At 38.6% G+C, this 21,701-nt stretch overlaps 1 protein-coding gene across 1 annotated transcript; it reads right to left on the bottom strand.

Moving 5' to 3' along the window:
- Positions 1–260: 260 nt before the first annotated feature.
- Positions 261–10,310, bottom strand: colec10 (collectin sub-family member 10 (C-type lectin); the record flags this gene model as incomplete). Its single annotated transcript, XM_079165182.1, has 7 exons — positions 261–647; positions 854–1,065; positions 1,819–1,914; positions 2,289–2,342; positions 4,029–4,100; positions 7,920–7,991; positions 10,211–10,310. 7 exons carry the CDS (start codon positions 10,308–10,310, stop codon positions 390–392), a joined length of 864 nt encoding a protein of 287 aa, XP_079021308.1. The 3' UTR covers positions 261–389.
- Between the last annotated feature and the right edge of the window lie 11,391 nt (positions 10,311–21,701).

Raw genomic sequence — 21,701 nt, 5'->3', positions numbered from 1 at the left:
ACCATAAACACAAGAGTTAAGGCTGCGGCTTTCAAAAAATGTCCAGGATTTTAAATTGGCCACAGCCCATATTCCTATACCCAGGACATCATCCACTTGCTATTTTCACAAAATAGCTCCTTTAGTCTCTTTGCAAGACCACTTCCGTGTCCGACAGATTTGTAGAGCCTCATCATACTAACGACACTGTCATAGTCATGGTCCAAGTAAAGCATTGATATGTCTTTATCAAGGCTTAACTGCCCAATATATGACAGCAAATCTGTTGGCAGGAAAGTTTCTTGTATTTTCTTACGGATGTGTATTTCTAACCTGTCATATAAATGCTAGTTCTACACAACATGTCTACTTATATCTCTTTTGCATGCAAGTCTGAGAGTCTCATTGACTCATGATGATGCCAGGGCAGGTGTCCCTCCTCTTCCTCCTCTTCCTCCTCCCCCTCTTCTCCTGCTCTTTGGGAACTCGCAGATGAAAAACATGGTGGCTTCACACTCCACATGACTCCATGCCCCAGTGGTGAGCAGCTCCACACAGCTTGAGTTTGTGGTGGGAGCTACTCTAGAGCTGAGCTCCTCTTCTTGGCTCCACGCTGCAAACCCCTGCAGAGGGCTGGAGTCTGCATACACAAAAGTGCTTGTTTCATTCTGATGACCAAAACAGACGGAGAGAGAGAAATAATTAGAAAGTTCATCTAAAGGTTCCCGGGAGCCTTTGGCCCTAAATATTCACCCTCCTTTAGAAAACAGTGGCAAAAGAGGACAAAAGACAAAAATTGGAAACTCCATCTGCTACCGTGTGTGTGTGTGTGTGTGTGTGTCTTCGTGTACATTATGAGCATCTGACCACTTACTGTGTCCTTGCTTTGAGCCAGCACTCCTATATAAACTCTTGTCAGTCCTGCCTGACTGACATAGTCTGCCATTAGATGGTTGGTGTTGCTGGTTTTTGGCATGGCCAGGGTGCCTCCTCTCAACTTGCAGTTCATTGAAGCCTCTTTGAACCTCTTAGGCTCCTTCACCAGCAGGTAGTACCTCTCTTCTGTTTCCTTCAGCCCCAAGATGACTGCACAGCACAGGATTAACAGTCTTTAGAAGGTAGAAAATGTACTGTATTTACATGATACATCTACTAAATAGTTTTCTTTGGAGAGAATCTGTATGTTCAAAGGAAATAAAATAAAAATAAACTACAAAACAATATGTATTTGGTAAAAAGAAAAAAAGACATTAAATGAAAAAATAACAAGAAACAAAAAAAATCAGAAGCCAGTAGGCCAGTGTGAGGTGCCATTAAACCTTTTCTATAGCAGGCTTTAGCCTCATGATTGTTGGGGCATTGACATGGCATTATGAATGAAAACAAGGACGTAGTTTCATCGTATCTAATTTCCAGCTCCAATATGCTTCTCAGACCAGTAATCACAAGAAAAGAGACAGAAAATTGAAGAGAGAAAAGCTGAGTCTCTTTGTCAAAGTTCATCTAATTACATGCCAGGGGTAAACACAGGCATGAGAAGAAAAGTACATAATGTAAGTCTTTCATACATACGAAGAAAAGGCAAATCAGGAGTGGTGTTGTACATTCTAAATAACAACAACGTAAGGGAAGGGAATATAAAGAAAAGAAAGATATATTGAGTTGCAAACATGTTTGTTTTTTCTTAGATGGCCTACAAATTCATAAATTCAATATCAAGTCAATATAGCTTTTCCTTTTTTTATCTTTAGAGCTACATGTTGTGTTTTTCACACTTTTGAGGATACTGAGGAACTTACTGTAGTGTGTGCTAAATCATAGATATTACTCGGCACTCACCATTCTTCACAAACTTGACAGCATTCCTCAGCTTGCCGACATTGACATCCAGCTGTCCAACCACCTTCCTGTATCTGCCACAGTCACATGTTGTGCCTGGTAGTAAACAAAGGCCAGCACACGTTTATTTGAGTGTGTACAGGATTTTATTGTACATAATTAACCTTTCTGTTTTATGACTGTGACAAAACCGCTGTGCTTTCTTTGTTGTGTGCTTTCATAGCCATTCGAGAGCCTACAAGTTCTCAGTCACTCTATGCAGACAAGTCCTGCTGCATGGAAAATGCCTCCTCCACCCTAGCCTTGGGTTGTTAGAATTAGGTTCATAGCATTGAAGGATTATTTGTAACGCTATCCATACGTTTTGAATATTACATCATCATGTTGATCCCAGAGCAGTTAATAGGTGGATATTGTAACATATATAGGATATGAAAAAAGCAATGTCTGCATGCTTTAAACTTACTCACCTGGTTTCCCTTTTAGACCAGTGGTTCCCTCCAAACCTGTATCACCTTTGTTACCTACAGAGCAATAGAAATCACATGAGACTATTCCTGAAATTCTGTGATGCTGACACATCACCTTTTCTTGTTTTTAATCACATAGAATATAAATAAATAACACAGTACTATCACTGACTATCTATTTATTAATAATTGAACATACTGACAGCTTCTTGTGTTATGTGACATTGGTATGCAGTTACAGCAGGTTACCACCAGATGGCTGTATCATACATGAAACATTTCAAATATAGATTTACTCAGGTCAAATTTTGACCTATTGTGACTGAGATGTATTTGTTCCAAATAGATCTCAACATGACAAGGAAAAAACTTTTTTAAATACAGAAATAAGGGTAAATAGTAGCTTTATGTGTATATAAAATCAAGAATATACTCTCTTATACTTGTGCTTTACTTAGTAAATGAACAAACATCACAATTGGCTGGTTTTATATGTGGACCTGTACAATCTGATCAGGCTGAGCGGCTTTTGTCAACAGTTTTGGTTTCAGACGTATTATCCTGTTTCCAGTATAGAAGCTCCATGTGTTATCAAGACAAATGTCATCTCTGGAGCATATATATCAATTCACCCCAAACATTTCTGTTTCTGCAGTCCGATGCCCAAGCAAAATGTAAGCCCTGTAAACTAATAATAGGATGACATATGCATAGAATTATAGCAGATACAAAAGATACTTTCTTGTGTATCATAATAATCTTAAATGAACACCCCTTTTTGATAATGTAGCCATGGAAATTAATAAAGTTTCAGTCTGTAACATGAAATTCAGTAAAAGAGTAGCTGAATTTCAGCTTGTGATTCTGCTAAAGCTGATATTGCCCTAAACATATTTGTTTTTTTCTCTAGGTGTTTTATGAGCTACCAGCACTCAGGATCAAGGGAAATGACCTCACTCCTTTGCCTGACATGGCTGATGCACAGCCACTTTCCTGTAAGTGTATTAAACATAATGAATACTGAGAAAAGTAAAAACCTAAAGAGTCAGGGGAACATGACTGCTCATAAAAATAAAAATAAAGTTTGAAATTGTTTCAGCCACCCTGGGCAAAGCAGCCGGATGACCTCATACTGTAGGATTATGTTTTCTTCTATCTTTGGATGTGATCTAAAACATAAAATAAATGGGAAACATTCCTCCTCGCGTGTATCAGTCTTGGGACTAATTAAGTTTGCTGATTTGTGTAGAGATGTCTGTTCTACTTATTTTAATGTTTTGAGTCTATGATTATGGAGCTGCAGTCCAGGCTGAGGAGGAGTTCGGGAAACTATATTTCTTCTTTTAGACAATTATAAAGTCATTAAAATCCTGTAGAAACCTCACAGCTACATTTTTATAGCCTGTTGTTGACAACTGCATGCAGGTTTAAAAAGTGTGATGGCACCAGAACAAGGATACATTTATGCACGGGATGGTTTTAAAGTCAAATCATCAATCTTTTTCTCATTTTGTAAATCTTTTTTTCCACAGGGCACTGAATATATTGGAGGTTTTCCACTTGATGCACTCACCTCTTTAATTTACTGTATACAATCTATTTGACTTAATGTGAATCCATAAGGCCTATGCTTATAGTAGTAGTATAGTATGGCGTTAACTATAAATAAAGACAAAATGAAGTGGATACAAAGACAGGAACAGTGTTTGCATGCTTGTAGAAACTACTTTTTTGTTTTACCTTTGTCTCCAATAGGCCCCATCTTTCCTGTGTGGCCCACCTCTCCTTTAAGCCCCGACTCTCCTGACGCTCCTGAGGAAGAAGAGAAAGACAGAGGATGAGAGGAGGGGAGAGAGGAGGAAGAATATATGGAGATGATTCAGAGAACACCGCAAATGAATCTCATCATTTCAGTCTGAGATTATGACTTTCCAACACAGAGGGATGATTATACAGAAAAGGGTAGTGTACATACACGATGCAACACCTTCCAGAATATGGTAGATATCACTGTGAAATCTCTTCATTGTATCTTATGAAGCCCCTTTATTGTTAGGCATACATTATATAATCCATGCTTGTCATATTCTTACAATTATGACAGTTTCTCATGGCTTTCATCAGTTCTCTTTGTTTTTGGATTATTTTGTTGTTTTAAAGCCTAATCAATATATGCTTCGAGAAATTGCAAGCCCGGAGGCTTTTTTCCAACAATCTCTACATAGTTTGGTTTCAAGTGATGCTGCTATTGTTATTATTATTATTCCAGTAAATAAATTAGAGGGAAAATGCTGATTGATTTTAGGCACAGACTTAAGTTTTTTGTGTTGAGAGGCTGCTTGTGGAGTGAAGATATTCTGTGAGAAAGTGTGCTTTGTTGCAGGTTTAGCTGGTTTAGTCAAAGTGGACGTCCACCTTTAAAATGTAATAAACAGAGTAATAAATGCATTCATGCATTTATTATTTATTTATGCAATTGTGTTACATTCTGTTTCTTTGTTTCCTATAAAGTGTGTAATCAACAATGATCTGGTGCACAGAGTACGATTACTACGAACTGTCACTGCACAATCCTATTGAGGCCTCTTTGGTTTGGTGTTAAAAGAGAATATCAGTGTGTGAGAGAGATTGTGCGTGTGTGTGTGTGTGTGTGTGGGAAAAGTACAGAGCAGACTGAGGCTTTCTGCCAGCACTTGAATGAGTATTTCCTCAGGAAACTATTCAACTGGAAATTGATGGGGTTTGAAATCCTAAGTGACACATAAGAGGGATTCGCTACACACACACAGACACACACACACACACACACACACACACACACACACACACACACAAAGTCAGATATTCACTAGGATTTCCCATTTCCCACTTTCTCGTGTGGATTTTCTACTTGATGATTTGTGAGAAGTGTTGGCAGAAGGTGTGAGGTCTTATGGATTGAGGTCTGGTAGACTATGTAAAGCTCTGGCCTATGGGAAACTTTTTCACTGTTATCTGTATGCAATTCTTTGCGTAATTGTCAGTGTGAATGCCTGAGAAGCACATCTCAAAGTCAATATTTTACGAACTGATTGTGAACCATGATTATAGGTGTTTGTTTTTTGCGATATGCAGAAATTGAATCTATTGGTCTCTTGTTATTCCGTCTGTGTCTATAAAAGTTGATAAATGTTGTTTTCGCATGTGATTGCTTGCCAGTTAAACCGTCTATCTAAACGTCCAGATAACAGTGCTCCCTATCACTGCAGTCGCTCTTTATAATGGCCAACCCCTCCAACCGGTTAAACGTCTGGTTTCTCCAGCTGCTGGAGGATAAAAGAGGTGAAGGCCATATTTTTCATTTTAATCATAGAGCCTTAAGCTATTTACAAAACGCTCAATGGACTAAATGTGTTCTAGGCTTAATATAACAAAAATACAAGAGCTTAAAATGCTAAGCAGATCATTCATTACACTTTGTTTGCTTAAAGATAAATGAATACTGGTATTTCTGTTTACAGAGGGAATAGAGCTGGGTCTCATGAAATAAATTAAGGCTTATGCTAGATTTTCCATTTGTTGTACATATGGTTCATTGCTTGCCATCCCAACAGTTTCTCCACAAGAATTAAGATCCTTACATAACACTTAACGCTGATAAACTTTAGCAGCAGTTTTACAGTAAGTAAAGCACATTTAACAAATGCAGAAATCCAGCACCACACTTTGTCGACGTTATTAAGCAAAAAAATAGTTTTTGTTGCCCACCAGAGCATTCAGTCATGTATTCCCTTTTAACATTCCAAAATTAATCAACTGCTTCCTGTAAAACGGCCTAAACTTAAGACGGGGAATACATGCGTCATCTGTTGAGCTGTTGGCATACTGCAGTTACAAAGTCATCACAGGAACCTGCCTTCATCCTACAGCAAGCATACACACAGAAAAACCATAATGATTGGGTTTGCTACACTGTTGAAAAGTTGAAAAGGGTTCACTTATATAGACTTTCTTTCTCTTTACAGTTTTGGAAAAGACTCAAGCAGTCATAGCATGTGTCTTTCTGTTGTTGTAGTGTGTGCGTGTACGTGTGTATGTGTGTGTGTGTGTGTGTGTGTGTGTGTGGACCTCTGTGTGAAGTTATTGAATAAAACAAACATCTGCAGAGAGCAAGAGGGCAGCCAGGAACCAGTGCTTTTATACAGTGTGTGCGTGCGTGTGTATATGCGTTGTATCTTTGTGCGGGTACGTCTGCCTCCTTGTGTCTACAGGCTTGCTTGCCTTGTGTGCATATAGTTCATTTTATGCCTCAGTGTGTGTGTGTGTGTGTGCGCAGACATGTATATCATATGGCTGCTTGATTAGCTAGCTCATCTACCAACCCAGTTGGAACACATATGGCAACACGGGACGCCACTGCTTTCCTCAGCAGCAATTAACACGTCTGCTTCCTCCACAGACACACAGCAGTGCAGGTCTGTCTGTCTGTCTGTCTGTCTGTCACTCACAGAGCAAAGCAGGCCTCTATATCTACCACGAGGCAAAGGAAAGCAAACTGTCTGGAGCAGGAAAAAGCAGAAGCTGCTGCCAGGGCAAAGTCACACAGGCTGTCTGGAAGCTCACAGTACAGAAAGTAAGACGTGATTATTTGTTCAGGTTACAGCAGCAATGTAAATTACATTTTTGAGTTACAGACGGGTGAAGTCAGACTTTACGCTTCTGTGCAAACATAAGAGAAGTGAGGCCTTATCACCCATTACTTTTGCCGTTTTTTTTCCCCTTGCAGTTGTCTTTAGCCCTTGTTACACATGTTGCTAATAAAGACAGAAGCACAGGAAGTAGACTTTATTGTCATATCACTATTTTGCACCATTTTCCCCAGAGGACATTTTGACATATCACACTAGGAGAAGCACAGGTAAATAATATTTATTATTAACTTTCATGTTCACTGTCATGCCTTACCGGGACAGTTATAAATAAAACAAAGCTATCGTTAATCTCATGAGTAAAACCTGTGCTTTTCCTACTATGAAATGCCAAATTGTCTGCTGTGTAAAAGGCCTGTTTGAATAGTTATTGACTTAATTTACAATGAGGTGAGATTATTTCACCACATTTGAATACAAATTATCTTTTCTTTTAGGATTTTTCATAAAGAAAGTGGAAAAATCTGGATAATAGTGCAGCAATCATTGTTCTCTGTACTGAACTTTGCAAAGTTCAGTACAACCACAATCAACGCCGAGTCTACAACTGTGACTGTTTTTTGACTACATGTTTTCGGGTTTCAAGTTTCTACTACTTTTTATTTTCAAGTTGAGTCTGATTCTTCTGTGACTCACAAAGTCACCCAGCTAGTGTGGGTGCCATTAAAACAGACCTGACATCACTGTGAGTATGCTAATATTTCCCTCTTCAAACATCTTCAAACAGCAATCTGATACCAAACCAAAAGTTTTTTTATTTGGACTATACGCCTTCAAGTGGAACTCCAACAATTCAACAGCTCAAAGTCTGTTTACAGGTCTTGGGGACTGCATATGTTGAAAACAGTTGTATGAAGACATTTGTGGTGATGTAATTTGAGTCAGCATCAGTTGGGTTTGAAGACTACAAATTCGAAAATTAAAAAAAAAATGTGTTCGATACCTGGAAGTCCTGGTGGTCCATTCTTTCCCAGTTTTCCTTGATCTCCCTCCTCTCCAATCTCACCTTGGTCTCCTGGATTAAAAGACAGTAAAGAGGATGAAAGTGAGTTGTCCAAGAACAACTACAGCAGAGCACACAGTGATTGAGTGTGTGTGTGTGTATACGATATAGTGCACACCCAGTTGTGGCTTTAGGTGCACTGCTACTGTAAGGTTAGATTTTAAACAACTTTGGATGTTTAAAAAAGTATTTTGACTCTTCATATTCCCTTATAATCTATGTTCATCCAAGTCACCATCATTCTCAAAAGCACTAACTCATTTTAAGCATTAATGACACCACATAGTGTTCGGAGTTGAAAGCACAATTGAGCGTCAGAGCTGCTCAAAGAGCTCTTGGCAGGAAATCTTGAGAGGTTTCATATTGTCTATGAGAGCTGTAAATTTGCCCCAGTCGTGGAAGTCAACAGCAATCTATATCTTGTACGTGCTGGGCATTGAAATGAAGGATGGTAACAAACTCCCTCTATTAGACTGGAGGAATACTTAGGAAAAGTATTATTCAATTCTGCAGGCTCAAGCTTTCAAGCAGCCTAAATCATTGCAATTGCAAGTGTTTCCTTCTGTGGACAGCTGAAGTGAAAACATTTAGGGTAAAACTACGAACATGCCTTGCTTGTGTGATTAAGGTATCAAATCACAGAGAGATTTGTGAGTAAAAGAGAATTCAAAGTTTGTCATGTAACCTTTCTCAAATCTTTTGACATTCCTATGTTTCAATAAAAAAAAAGAAAAATTCCGGTAAATCTATTTAAAAAGGCTGAAGTCAAAATTCCAGTAAATGCAATAAAAGTATGTTTGTTGTGAAAAAATAAATAAGAACAGTTGTGTGGACATTTTTTCGGGGAATGATGCACGTCCGACACCCACTCAAATACGCAGACGTGAGAATACAAACACTCAGACTGACTCTGTGGTCAGCGGTGTATCTGGGATGAGTCTTGTACAAATAATCATTCAGTTTAGTGGCAGCTGTCTAAATACACTCTGTCACATTGGGACTTTCTTACTCGTACAGAAAACTGTAAAATGTACACTCACTTCCTACGGAGTGTACATGATGTTACTGTTGCCTATTCACTTCAGCCATGCTACCACTTAACTTTGTAGTTAAATAACTACTTTTGAAAAACTATTTGTCCACAAGAATGAAACAAATACAAATGTCAAATGTACAAAGGTCTGTGGAGGTCCGCAAAATTTTAATTTAAATTTTTTCAAACATGAATCTGTCCATTATTCTAATAGTTCAGTATTGTATGCAAGATAACAGGTATGTTTATGCATGGCAGTGGCACTAATAGCCCATCACTAATTTCTTTTCCACATTTATGTTTAAAATAAAAACGTCAATTTGAATAGCTTGTGTGCATGATTATCATGCAATTGACAGACAATGTTGATATTGGCATTGGTATCAGCTGACACAGTATGTTTAGAAATGGCAGTGGTACGGCCACCCTACTCACTGTGCCTTGCACATGTTTAAAATGAAAACATGAATATATCAACCTGTGTATTATTTGAATAGCTTAGTATTGAATGCACAATAAAGAGGTATGTTTATACATGGCACTAGGCCCAGTTTAATATAAAACACAATTTTATACAATAGATATAGTCGGGTCCCTGCTCCATCTCTCTATCAGTTTGGGCATCCTTGGCCTGAAAAACGTTGAAGACCCCTGTCTTAAGCCATGTTTTTCAGTAGCGTGAATGGAGCTAAAAAAATGGTGCTCTGCTTAAGTGTGCATTTTATTAGGTCTGTCTGTCTGAATCAGCAGGGGAACAAGCTACTGGATGTCGTAAAACGGGGAGGCATTCCCTGCAAAAGTCTATGGGGTAGCAGACTGCTATAAACTGCAGGACATTACATGCTTGCTACCTTTATCATCAGCCCTGTAAACCCTGAAGAACATGAGGGGTGTTTCCTCAGAATTTTCCATTTGACGCATATACAGATATTGGCATTTACATTGTAAAGACATGTAGTTAACACTCCTATACTGTAAGAGTAAGTATGAACAAACAACAGTTAAGATTGTGAGAACCCAAGAACCCAAACAGAATATGTGGAAAAAATGTATGAGAATACTGTATATTAAAGTATGTTTAATCCTCTTCTATCACACACATGTGTGCAATTAATAAGATCTGATTACGATGTCAGTCAGGTTTAAACACCAACACACACACTGGCAAACTCGTAGCACATTCTGGGACAAGTCTTACCTTTAGCTCCAGGTAGGAAGGTATTGGTGCAGACTTCTGTAGAGGCAGAGATGCAGTTGAACACGGCTGCAAACACACAGAGCACCAACAGCACCATCATCTCCCAATCATCACGAACCACTGAAGAAGATCCTGGCTTTCAGATTTGCAGGAGTATCTCATGTGCCACTGATTGACTGTTTTGACTTTAAAACCAGAGGATGCAGCACTAATGAGAAAACGTACTGCAGAGAGGGTCGAAACAGAGACGTGCTTTTGTAGAACACACACACACACACACACACACACACACACACACACACACACACACACACACACACACACACACACACACACACACACACACACACACACACTTGTTTATAGAGTCTTATCAGTTACTTGTCATAATGTCAAACAACACTAAACAGAGAATTGCATTCCTGTATGTCTTGCCCCTTGGAATTTGAAACTGTGTGTAATTACAAGTGCCGTTTTTAAAATATATGCACTATATAGTACCCTAAAATATTCCAACAGTGGAGGGAAAAGTAGTGTCGACAGCTTGGTCACATGGTCACATTTCGTTGCTTTTGGATGTTTACGTAACAGTTGTACACCAGTCAGCACTAACACAAAATGGTGATGATTCATAAATCTCAGTGTACTACTAACTAGAGACACAGTGACATCAAGATAGTTCGTAGACGCTTGATGAAGAAAAGGAAAAATATTTTTACAACAACAATATAATGCAATTCATTACCATGAAAATAAGTAAATAGTGTCAATTGACACAAATAGGTTATACAAGTGCAACTTGCACTACTTAAGATATCGCAGTATGGTCAGCATGACAACGAATTGACTGTGACGTGCTGGATAGTTTTGATGAATCAACAAAAAAATTACGTAACTATTTAGGCTAAATGGTGAGTGCACAGTATGCAATATTAGACATGCCTAAAGCAACTGGGATGTTTTCTTATCAACAACAAGGGAGTAGCACCTCTGGGCCAGCACATATTTCCTCTTCTCTCCCTTCTTCTTTTACTCTTCCTCCCACCCTTCAGACCACAAACCATTTAGTGGGAGAGGTTTACGCTCACACATGCACACACACACACACACTCACACAGAAACAAACACACAGATGTATATTACGTAAATGCACACATGCCCACAAACACATGAGACACCAAAAGTGTCCATGCACAAAAACAAAAATGCACACACACACACACACACACACACACACACACACACACACACACACACACACACAGATTCTTGCATAATTGCATCCTCTGGTTTGTCACTATGTGATGAAAACATACAGGGATTAGAGGGTTTGGAGGCCTCAGAGGGACAGCGAGAAAGGAGGAAGGGCGGGTGGCAGAAAACGAGAAAAGAGACATGATGAGAAAGAATGAGACATGATTAGAGAAGAAGACACAGAAAGACAAGAGACAGAGCAAAGAACAAAGAGGGATAGCAAGTAAGGAAGGGAGTGTGGTCAGAGCCACATGTCTTGGCACAAAGATGGATTTCCTTATTCAAGAGTTATGCTTCCTGGGATGTCTTAAGCTCTCCATCAGTAAGGCAGGTCATTAGGGGCATTTGTGTGCTCGCTTCTTTGAAGAACAGGGAGGAGCCGATGTTATCAAGGCTATTAAGTGAAAAAACAACATCAGGGAGACTCATCTTAATCACACATGAGCTGTTTTTTCCTTAGGTATTGAGTTGGCAAGTTGTCACTTTGAAAAGCAGCCATTTTGAATGGTTAAATGGTTCGTTGCTTTTAATGTGGTTGGCCTCTCATACTGATATTTGTATTTACAAAAAACTTTCAAATACACCCAGTATTGGCTGGGAAATTCCAACACATTTTTCTGCTTACAGACACGTTACTATTTATTTTAACTCTTGCAGTCACTGTGCTCTTCAAATAAAACAAATATATCATCAAATGTAGGCCTGTTACACGGTCATAGTCATTAATCAGATCTGGCTGCTGATTGCAATGTTTGTTTCTTTTGGGTTATCTTTAAAAAAACATTTTTAAACCACACACAGACTTGAATATATTTCAAGACTGACACACTTGATATCAGTGAGTCTAACAAAGGTTTATTTTGGCTTCGACCACTGTTTGCACCAAGATTCGAAGTCTATGTCATTTCTGCGAAGGAATTTGTTGATGTTGAGAGCTGTGTATTTTGGTACGATAGCTCTTTTATGGCTCTGGCTTTTGGTGTCGCAGTCGGTGCAGCATTTTCAATTACAGAAACAATGCTGGTGAAGTGGTGAGAGTGAACCAAGATAGTAATAATGCAGGCCAGAAAACAAAACAAAATGAACTTCAAGATGACACAATTTTCTGTAGAGTTCAAGAGAACTGCAAAGTCGAATAATTAATCATCTGTGAATTTATCACTACGAGGGACACCATTCACATACCACGAGACGGGTGATCCATTGATAATATGAAAATAAAAATAAGAATTATAAAAGCCACTTTAAGGAAATGGAAATTACGCTAGAAACACTGGGGTTTTACTTTGGACTTTCTGTTCAAAGTTCAAGGTCAGATTCTGATAGGTAGATGATGATTAAGAGACAACGTGAATCAAAATTAAAAAAAAATACTGGAATAAATAATCAGCTCCCAATTGATGGCATTCCTCTCAGAACACTACTAAGTCAACATCAAATTATAGCATCATTTCAGAAGTTATCCTAATCTTGAATGTGCTAATTACTGGTTTAAACAACAGCCTCCATATTTATAGATTTATCAGAAGCATTTGATGCTGTCGATCATCCCTTGCTTTTGCAAAGATTATCCTCTGTCGGCCTGTAACTGGTTCCGTAGCAGATTGATCAGTGTGTGAAGGTAAGAACGGCCAAAGTTGAATTCCAACCAGTTGCGAATGGAGTGCCGCAGGGATCCAATATGGGACCGGTCTTGCTTTTTATTTTTAAACATTTTATGAAAGAGATTATCTCTGCTGTGTCGATAGTGTTTGTTCATGTGCAGATGTTACTGTGTTGCTGATTCTGTTCAATCTGCAATTGAAACATTAACTCTTCTTCAGGCACTGCAATGTGCCCTTATCAATCGTCAGATGTAATTATTTCTCAATGACAATAAAACAGTTGATACCCTTTTTTCAGATCCAGATGTATGGATTATAATGATTTCATTACCTACACTCGGACTGGTTTTATTATTGAGCGGGTCACAGAATACAATTCTGCTCTGGATTATGGGGTTGTGATATATCAACATGCTGCTGCCTCCATTTTGAGGAAACTAAATGTAATTTACAATGCTGCCCTCAGGTGTATTACAACACTCAGCACTGCATTCAGTATGATAAAGTTGGTTCCCTGCCCGAGAGACGTAATAATCAGTGGTACTTATTTATCTACAAAGCCCCAATTGGAAAATTACCATCCTACAGTATCTTTCCTGCTCTGGCACTACGGCCCATTTAACATGCTCCAGTGATTAGTTGAAGCTCTAGGAACCCCGTGGCACAACTAATTTAGGAAAAAAAAAACTGCCTTTGCTGTTAATGCATGTGATAGTCTACAATGTTGACTAAAAATCAAAACACATCTCAGTAACCTCATTTACAGTTCTCTACCTGCTTCCGAATGCTTTCACATTGTACATTGTCTAAATTTCCATTTTAAATATGTGTCTGTCCAGCATTGTATGCTCAACCAACCTATGCTGTTGTGTACTGTAGGTGTCTATACCATCAGTTGTTAATCATCCTTTGAATGTGTGTGGAATTTCTCTGGTACAAAAGTGCAGCATTCTTACTCCGTGTGCACACACACACACACACACACACACACACACACACACACACACACACACACACACACACACACACACACACACACAAACAACCCTGCTATCCTGAAGGCTAATTGTTTACATGTGGTTTAGATTGCGTTCTCTAATTAAGAATGTGATTCACACTCCTGGATTGAGGGTTGACTCCATAGTGGTAACCACATCACAAAACAGCCCTGTTTTCTCTGCTGCTTCAATACCCGTTTACAACACTGGAAGTACCATTCGTGGCATAAACTGGCCACATGTGTGTCAGTGACAAATCTGTCGACAGCAACTTCAACATATAAAATGTTTACCCAACCTCTGCTCTAAACCACATTAATTTACTATAGAGCATGAATGTCACAGCTGTGGAAGCGAACGCTACCCGTGTTTCCTGGTATTTTTCTGGGGAAATCGGGCTCAGACAAAGCTTTTTCTCGGGGCAGCAGCAACACACGATGTGACAGCCAAAGTCACACTGGGATGTGTCTTTCTGTGTTTTTATGATTTCACTTTTCTGAGGAAGTGAGTCAGATGATTTTTTTTTTTTTACCATCACTGGATACTCCTCACCAGGAATCAATTAAAGTCATGTTTCAGTCATGTTTGCTTCAGCGCTAAATCTTTTGTGTGCTCTGACGTCTTCCCGAGCAGTCAACCATTAACACTGGTGGGCTTGGTAATCTGTAGTGCTGACTCTTAAAAAAACCTCAATGAGAAGTTTAATTGATCTAAAACATTTAAAAAACATTTAAACAGCCACAAGTATAGTGACAGCAAAATACTAGGATAGTACTGAAATTAAATCGAGGTTAACTACAGTTATAAGTCGTATATTAATGCCTACTCCCACAGGGGTTTTCTTGACTCTTAAAACGCTAGTTAGTTTCCTAACAGGGCCTGCAAGATGCATAAAGATGTTGCTTACCCCATTATGTTTCTTACCAGTTTGAAGCTCATCCAGACTCCAACCCAGTCTAGATTTGATGAAAAGAATGCAAGGAAGCTAATGTTAGATGTTACAAATTGTACATGCAAAACAGCAGAAGAGGATAGAGTCATCTGTTTTAAAATATTGACTGATATAAGAAGCATTTTTCTCCATAGTATAATTCATAATGGGCCACTTTTTTAAAGCAAAATTTAGGATGCTTTTACTTCCAAGTTCCTGAATAAATCACATTTCAAACAGATACAACAAACAAAACAGTACAGTAAACTCAAATGTATTGATTCAAAGTAAGCAAAATGGTAAAATTCTTAAACAATATCTGCACCCCTAGGACCTGGTCCAGCCTGACGCACTGTACTCCTCCCACAGGATGATTTACCCTTTTTACTCATTGTGATTGCTTTGAAAAACAGATAAAAAGAAACCATACATTGTTTGTAGCAAAACTCACAGAGTATTTGTTGTTGCCACCACTAGGGAACCAACATCATGTCTGGCCTGGGCGTGAACCGCATTAATGGATTTGGGTTACTTAGCATGCTTGCTGGGTGGTGCATCAAATCGGTGATTAATGGAGGTCTATGCCGAGGTATAAAAATACTTACCTTGATCATAACCCATATACTGTCAATCTTCATTTTACTGCATATGAGTGGCCTCCCTAGATCTTAGGCCGGTGCTGCTAAATTCCCCGTAAACCCTGACTCTCCTCTAGTGGTTGGTGACATACTAGGCAGATGGAGCCAATCCCTGAACACACTGGGCAGGAGGCAAAGTACAGAGATTTGCACACATTGAAGATTGGTCTATTACACAGCCAGAGGAAAAGGACTTCTCTGACATTTTGGTGACAAAAAAACAGCTGGTTATGCTTTTTAAACTGAAAGCACATGTCTTGAGGAACTACTTACGTCAAGCACAAACATCTAAACGTTGCTCAGAGAGATGGAGCATGGAGCAAAGCAAATGTGGTCATATGTGCTTGTGACGGATCCCTTCAGTTGTTTTGGGCAATCTTACCCGTTCAAAATTAAATCTGGGAAGACTGTTGCAGAGAAGATCTTCACACACACATCCCACTGTTTTCCACACTATTTTAGGACTTTTTTTTTGTGTCATAATCAGGGCTGGAATTTTAAAACAGCCTCTTTAAAAACGTATCCACTGATAACTTCATACACCACCCACAATACCACCGTGTGGAGAGAGTGCTTGACTGGAGTGGCCAATGTAATACATGCTTACAATTGCACAAGGCATGACACCACATTGTTAGCCATTGTTCCTGTTGTAAACTAAACGACACCCTGTTAGTACATCAAAATGAGCAAAATGAGTTGAAATGCAGATTGAGTTCTCAAAGATAGACTTCTTATCTGGCCTTATTTAAATACATTTAAACAAAGAAAATGCCGTAATAAGCTATTCAGGTCTTCTCACTGTTGAGACCAGTTACACAGACAGAAATCTTTAAGATTTTGATAATTGAAGTTGTGCAGGCACGAGACCAAGTTCAACAATTTTAGAAAAACAAAAACAAATGTAGGTTTTGATTTAGTTAAGATATACAGGTAACAACTTTGTATGACCGCAGACGAATTTCACTTTGACAATATATTGACAGGGGTTGGACCAACGTTGGTCCAGACTCATATCACACATGCAGCATCAATACAGAAGAGCTTGGTCCTCTGACATTTGTATTAATGCAATCTTGAAAAGCAAGTTTGTGGAACCTGCATAAACGATGAGAGGCATATTGTTCCTCCCCATGAATAGATGATGTTTCTTCAACAAAATCAGCAGATTTGTTTGACATAGAAACACTATGATGAAAAGTAATAGTGTTGTGTTTGGGGTGATGGATGGGTGTTTACATCTGCCTTAAACTCTGCTGCTTTGATTCAATATCCAGCCTTTCCAGGAAGAATTTTACTCAAAGAAGTTTTCATTTTTAGGCAAAAGTTGGTCTTTTTAAACCACGACCAATGGCTTTCCCAAACCTAAAATAAACAGTAATGTTACTAAACCTCAAACTTAGATATTTTATTGCTTTAACCTTACCCCTAACTCTAAGTTGTTTTAACTGGTTACCATTATTTCACCTGTATGTCATCTACAGTGTATGACACAGTGACATATTCAATGTAATGTTCACAGCTCATAAACTGTGTTCCAGTTCGTGCTCACACCATGAAATCTAATGGCACTGTGTTGAACAGACACACTTCAATGCATCTAATGTCAACTTTGTTGTCATAGTAGTAAAATGTTAACCACCTATTCAAATGAAGAAGGAGAAAAAAAGCCCCTCAAGATAAAGAACGTACTCCTCACTATACTGTATAAACCGTTAACAGTCTGTGTATGTATATGTATGCAATATACTTGTATTGTTTTAACAGCAGACACTGTATGTATGTTTCCAAGACAAATTTCCTTCGGGACAATAAAATCCATCTTATCTTATCTTAAAACTCTGTGCTGAATATAGATAGATTAGATTAGATAGATATAGATTATTTCCCCATTTTTAAGAGTTGTCCTTTTTTCCAACAACTTGTCCTGTCGTTTAAAAGAAAATCTGTCAGAGCTGTAAAAACAAGCTTTGTTTGCTGAACAAATGTTTGCATTCATCTAGCTATCTTCATTTCTCTTCAGCGTTGTATTCTGTGGAACTTGATCAAACCAAGTTTCTGGACACAGTTTCACCCTCTGGACAAAACAGTTACAGTTGAGGAAAATTATAAACAGCAGCAGCAGTACTAAACGTATGCCTTGCCATGTCTACAGAAACATATGTTTGTTTTTGTTCAAACAAAAGTGAGTCATCGCACATGCTACTTATTTATTTACCAAACAGCAGCAGTAGTTTTGTCACTTCTACTATGTTGCTTGGGGGCTTTTGACCCTTTATACTGCATGACAGTAAAACAGTAAAAGTTAAATAGGCGCCTCTGTATCTGTTAGTTAGCACAAATGTGTGAGTGTCTTGTTAAAAGCATGCTGTACTGATTTGAGGCCTGAGCTGCTGTCGTTTGCATCGTTTGAGCCTCATTTTCCTGGAGAAAGTCCCAGGGGGAAGTTTGATCAGCTTCACTGAACCCTGTAAATGGACACTAAGAGTTTAAGTATAAAAACACCATCCATTCATAGAAGTCAGTGGGCACACACCGCTCTGCATGTAGGAACTTTATCTGTAAAGAGGAGAGGGTTTTTATGAAACAGATTAATCACATACATTTATGGTAGATAGACAGACACAGGCAGGCAGACAGACAGGTAGACGTTCACAGGAGAAGATACATCACTGTCACAGCACTCACTGTCTAGAAGTGAGAGAGCATGTGCATTACTGAATGATTGACTTAATCACCATCACCATCACCTTTGGGCTGTTAGACCTGCCACTGAAATCACTGGCTTTGTTTTCACCGGCCTTATTACAACTCATTTAAAACAGCCTTTTGGTAAATGTTTTAAAGATTACTGTGTTTTTACATCTTCAGAGCGTTGCAGAGCCACTCTACTTTTAAAACTAGAGTCTATTCCATAATTGTTATGAGGAAAATTCATTTTGAATGCACAGTGAAGACACTGCCAAGATAAGACCCGCTTCCAGTAACAAATCAAACATATCAGATCATTTTCTCCTCCTTGACAACCAACAGTGTGGCAATGCTATGAACACACACACACACACACACACACACACACACACACACACACACACACACACACACACACACACACACACCACTACATTTATCCTTATAAGAAATGTAGAAATCTTTTAATCAAATTCTGATCTGACTGAGATTACAAACCCTTCGTAATGTAACCTTTCAGGATTTAAGGCACTATTTGGAGCGACCGATTGCGCAAACGGCTTTATCTCACTCTCGATGACACGCTAGATTATGTAGGGAGCTTTAAGCCGCAAATTGTCGTGTGCAAGTAGCTGGCGATATTAAATAATATGAGTCAGATGGGTGTTGAGAAAACCACCTCTAGAGTCTTCACCATTTCTCACGACTCCACCTTACAGCTTTGGATGTCATGCTGTTTTTATAGTATACCTCAGCCAGACCTGTGGTTGCACTTAAATATTAAAAATCCTTCCTGTTCTCCATGATTGACTGAAGCTTAAATTCCTCCTGTGTGTCTCTGAACTACACCTAGAAGTTTGGAAATAACCTCTGCATAAGAACAAGTAATAACTAGGGAATCAACTAAAGTTGAACACACATCCTATTATGCTAAATTGTTCCCTCCACTAATTTATCAATACCTCGATGTTCAGCAAATAGACACTAAAGTAATTAGATCCACACTTGTTTTTCATTATGAGCTTGTCTACAAATACCTGCATGTGTATTCATCATGTGTTTATTGAAGTGGCTCACCTTATTGCACAATAACTACACAAGAGCTACTGACTTATATGAGTTTTGTGAGAATATTAGTCACAAAATCATATATATATCATATAGTATCTAGAATATATAAGCAGTGCCTATATCAATAGCTTCTGCTCTGTAACCTGGTAGAATGAGGTACAAATGGTGGCTTAATGTGGAAGAGGATTTACATGTTTAAATGTTTTATAGCCCTGTAAACCTCTGTATGCATGACTTGGGACAGGTCTCACTTTTAGGATATTGCTAACCACTGATGTTTACTTAATATTTTGTAATCTAGTATGCACTCCAGACAAAGCAGGCTGCCAGAGACACAGACAGATTTGGTGCTAATCATCTTGTCAGTTGTTGGATAAAGCGATTAAAGGAACAAACTGTTGTTTCTCCCTTGTCAGACTGTCTTGTGTAAGCATGTGCTGATCATCTTCAGGGCCCGTTACTATAGCAACATAATATATACTTGTAGTTCACATTTTTATAAAATATATAAAATTAAAAAACAAGATCATTTTGCAATATTTGTATCCAGCATTTTTGTTCAAGTCCAATCTTTGTTTAGCACATGGAATATCTATTTATTGTAATGGTTCTTTTGGTTATTTGATTCAGCCAATTAGTCATTTTTGGTCATTTTAACAGTCCGTTAAACAGCCCACGCACAGTTTGATGGAATTAACAGAAAATAAGACGATGGAAAACTTTGAATGGTACTTTCTTGTCACTGTGGACAAGTTTGTCTTTTTGAGAATTCCCCTCGCTCCCTTGAACACGTTGTGAAAGTGGTTTGGTTGCCGTTTAAAAGCTTCCCGGTCTTCTACATTAGTGTCTTGGCAGCACGGCCTGTTTGTCTCATGCTGAGTCTTTGGAGGGTGACCGAATGACTGATTTCAACATCAATGTCTGACACAAAAACACAAACACATGTTGAACCACTTCTCACATTTTAACTGCAAGGTGACCTCAGCTTACCTTTGAGTTTACGTCTTGATTCTGTCTCGTCTTGTAAATTCAACCATGTAAAATACTCCATTAAGGTAATGTTAAGTTTTCCCTTCATGCTTTTACTTAAAATGCAAAAGTATTAGCAGCAAAAGTTAACATGCTCATTAGGCGGGAAAATGGCTGTTTGATTATTATTAATATATCACGGTGAAAGCAGCATTTCATATACTGTTGGGTAGTTTTATTTATAACAAATAATTTCAGAATAGCAGATGAATGAAAAAAAGTACAGCAGTACTCTTTCCACCATGAATATGTGTGTGTGTGTGTGTGTGTGTGTGTGTGTGTGTGTGTGTGTGTGTGTGTGTGTGTGTGTGTGTGTGTGTGTGTGTGTGTAGGTGTGTGTGTGTGTGTGTGTGTGTGTGTGTGGACAATGGGAGGAAAGGTATATGATCTGTATTGAATAGACGTCAGTGAATTACTTAAACAAAATAAAAAAATATAAAATGCACCTGCCGTATCAATCTAAGGCTGGAGAAATGCTTGCTTCTTACTACGTATTTGCGAGAGCATGACATTGATTGTGGACGTGCTAATAAACGCGACGCAAATGTGTTGCTAAAAAGCAAGTATATCTCCAGCCATAATGACAACGAGAGGTAGCAGCAGAGAAAAGCAAGAACAGATTTTTCCTTTCCTTTCTCCCAAAATACAAGACTTTAAAAGGACAAGATACTGCACATACACCTCTTGATGTTCAATGACTTTAGGCTGCTCTGTGATTTCTCAGAATAAGAAAAATACAACTTTAATAGGAGGTTAGTAGAAGTCCTTGGACTCAAACAGAGATTCTTATTTTTATGGTTTTTTCTTCACGGCGTAAATCACTGAGAGAGAAAATTTATTTTGTGGTGGATGACTTATGGAATGACAACAGACGGCTGGAGTGACTTTTGAAGGCTGAGGTTGGAGCCACTATTGTTGCTTTAGGCACAGCTAAGTATTGCATGTGTGTGTGTTAAAGTGTGTGTGGGTGTGTCTTAAACATGGATTTGATATTCTCTGTCTGGATTCAGAGTACACACAGCAGCCGTAATCATGCATTTCATGTATGTAGCACAAGTAACGCAAACAATGTTTACCTCTGTATTGACTGCTTCAGTTTTTTGTATGAAAATGAACTACTGTATATCTACACTGGCGGGGCATGTAGCAGTTTGTATTACAGTTTGTACCACGATGTGTGGGCTAGGATCATAGTGCGTGGCTTCAAACTGGGATGTGCGGTTTTAAGGGCTGCTTGAAATATGGTTCCACATGTGAAAGTTTGCAAAAAAGACC

This window comes from Pholis gunnellus (assembly GCF_910591455.1).
Source record: "Pholis gunnellus genome assembly, chromosome: 8".
Classification (NCBI taxonomy): Eukaryota; Metazoa; Chordata; class Actinopteri; order Perciformes; family Pholidae; genus Pholis; species Pholis gunnellus.
The sequence above is the reverse complement of the archived record's forward strand: the minus strand, read 5'-3'. Positions and strand labels throughout refer to the sequence as shown.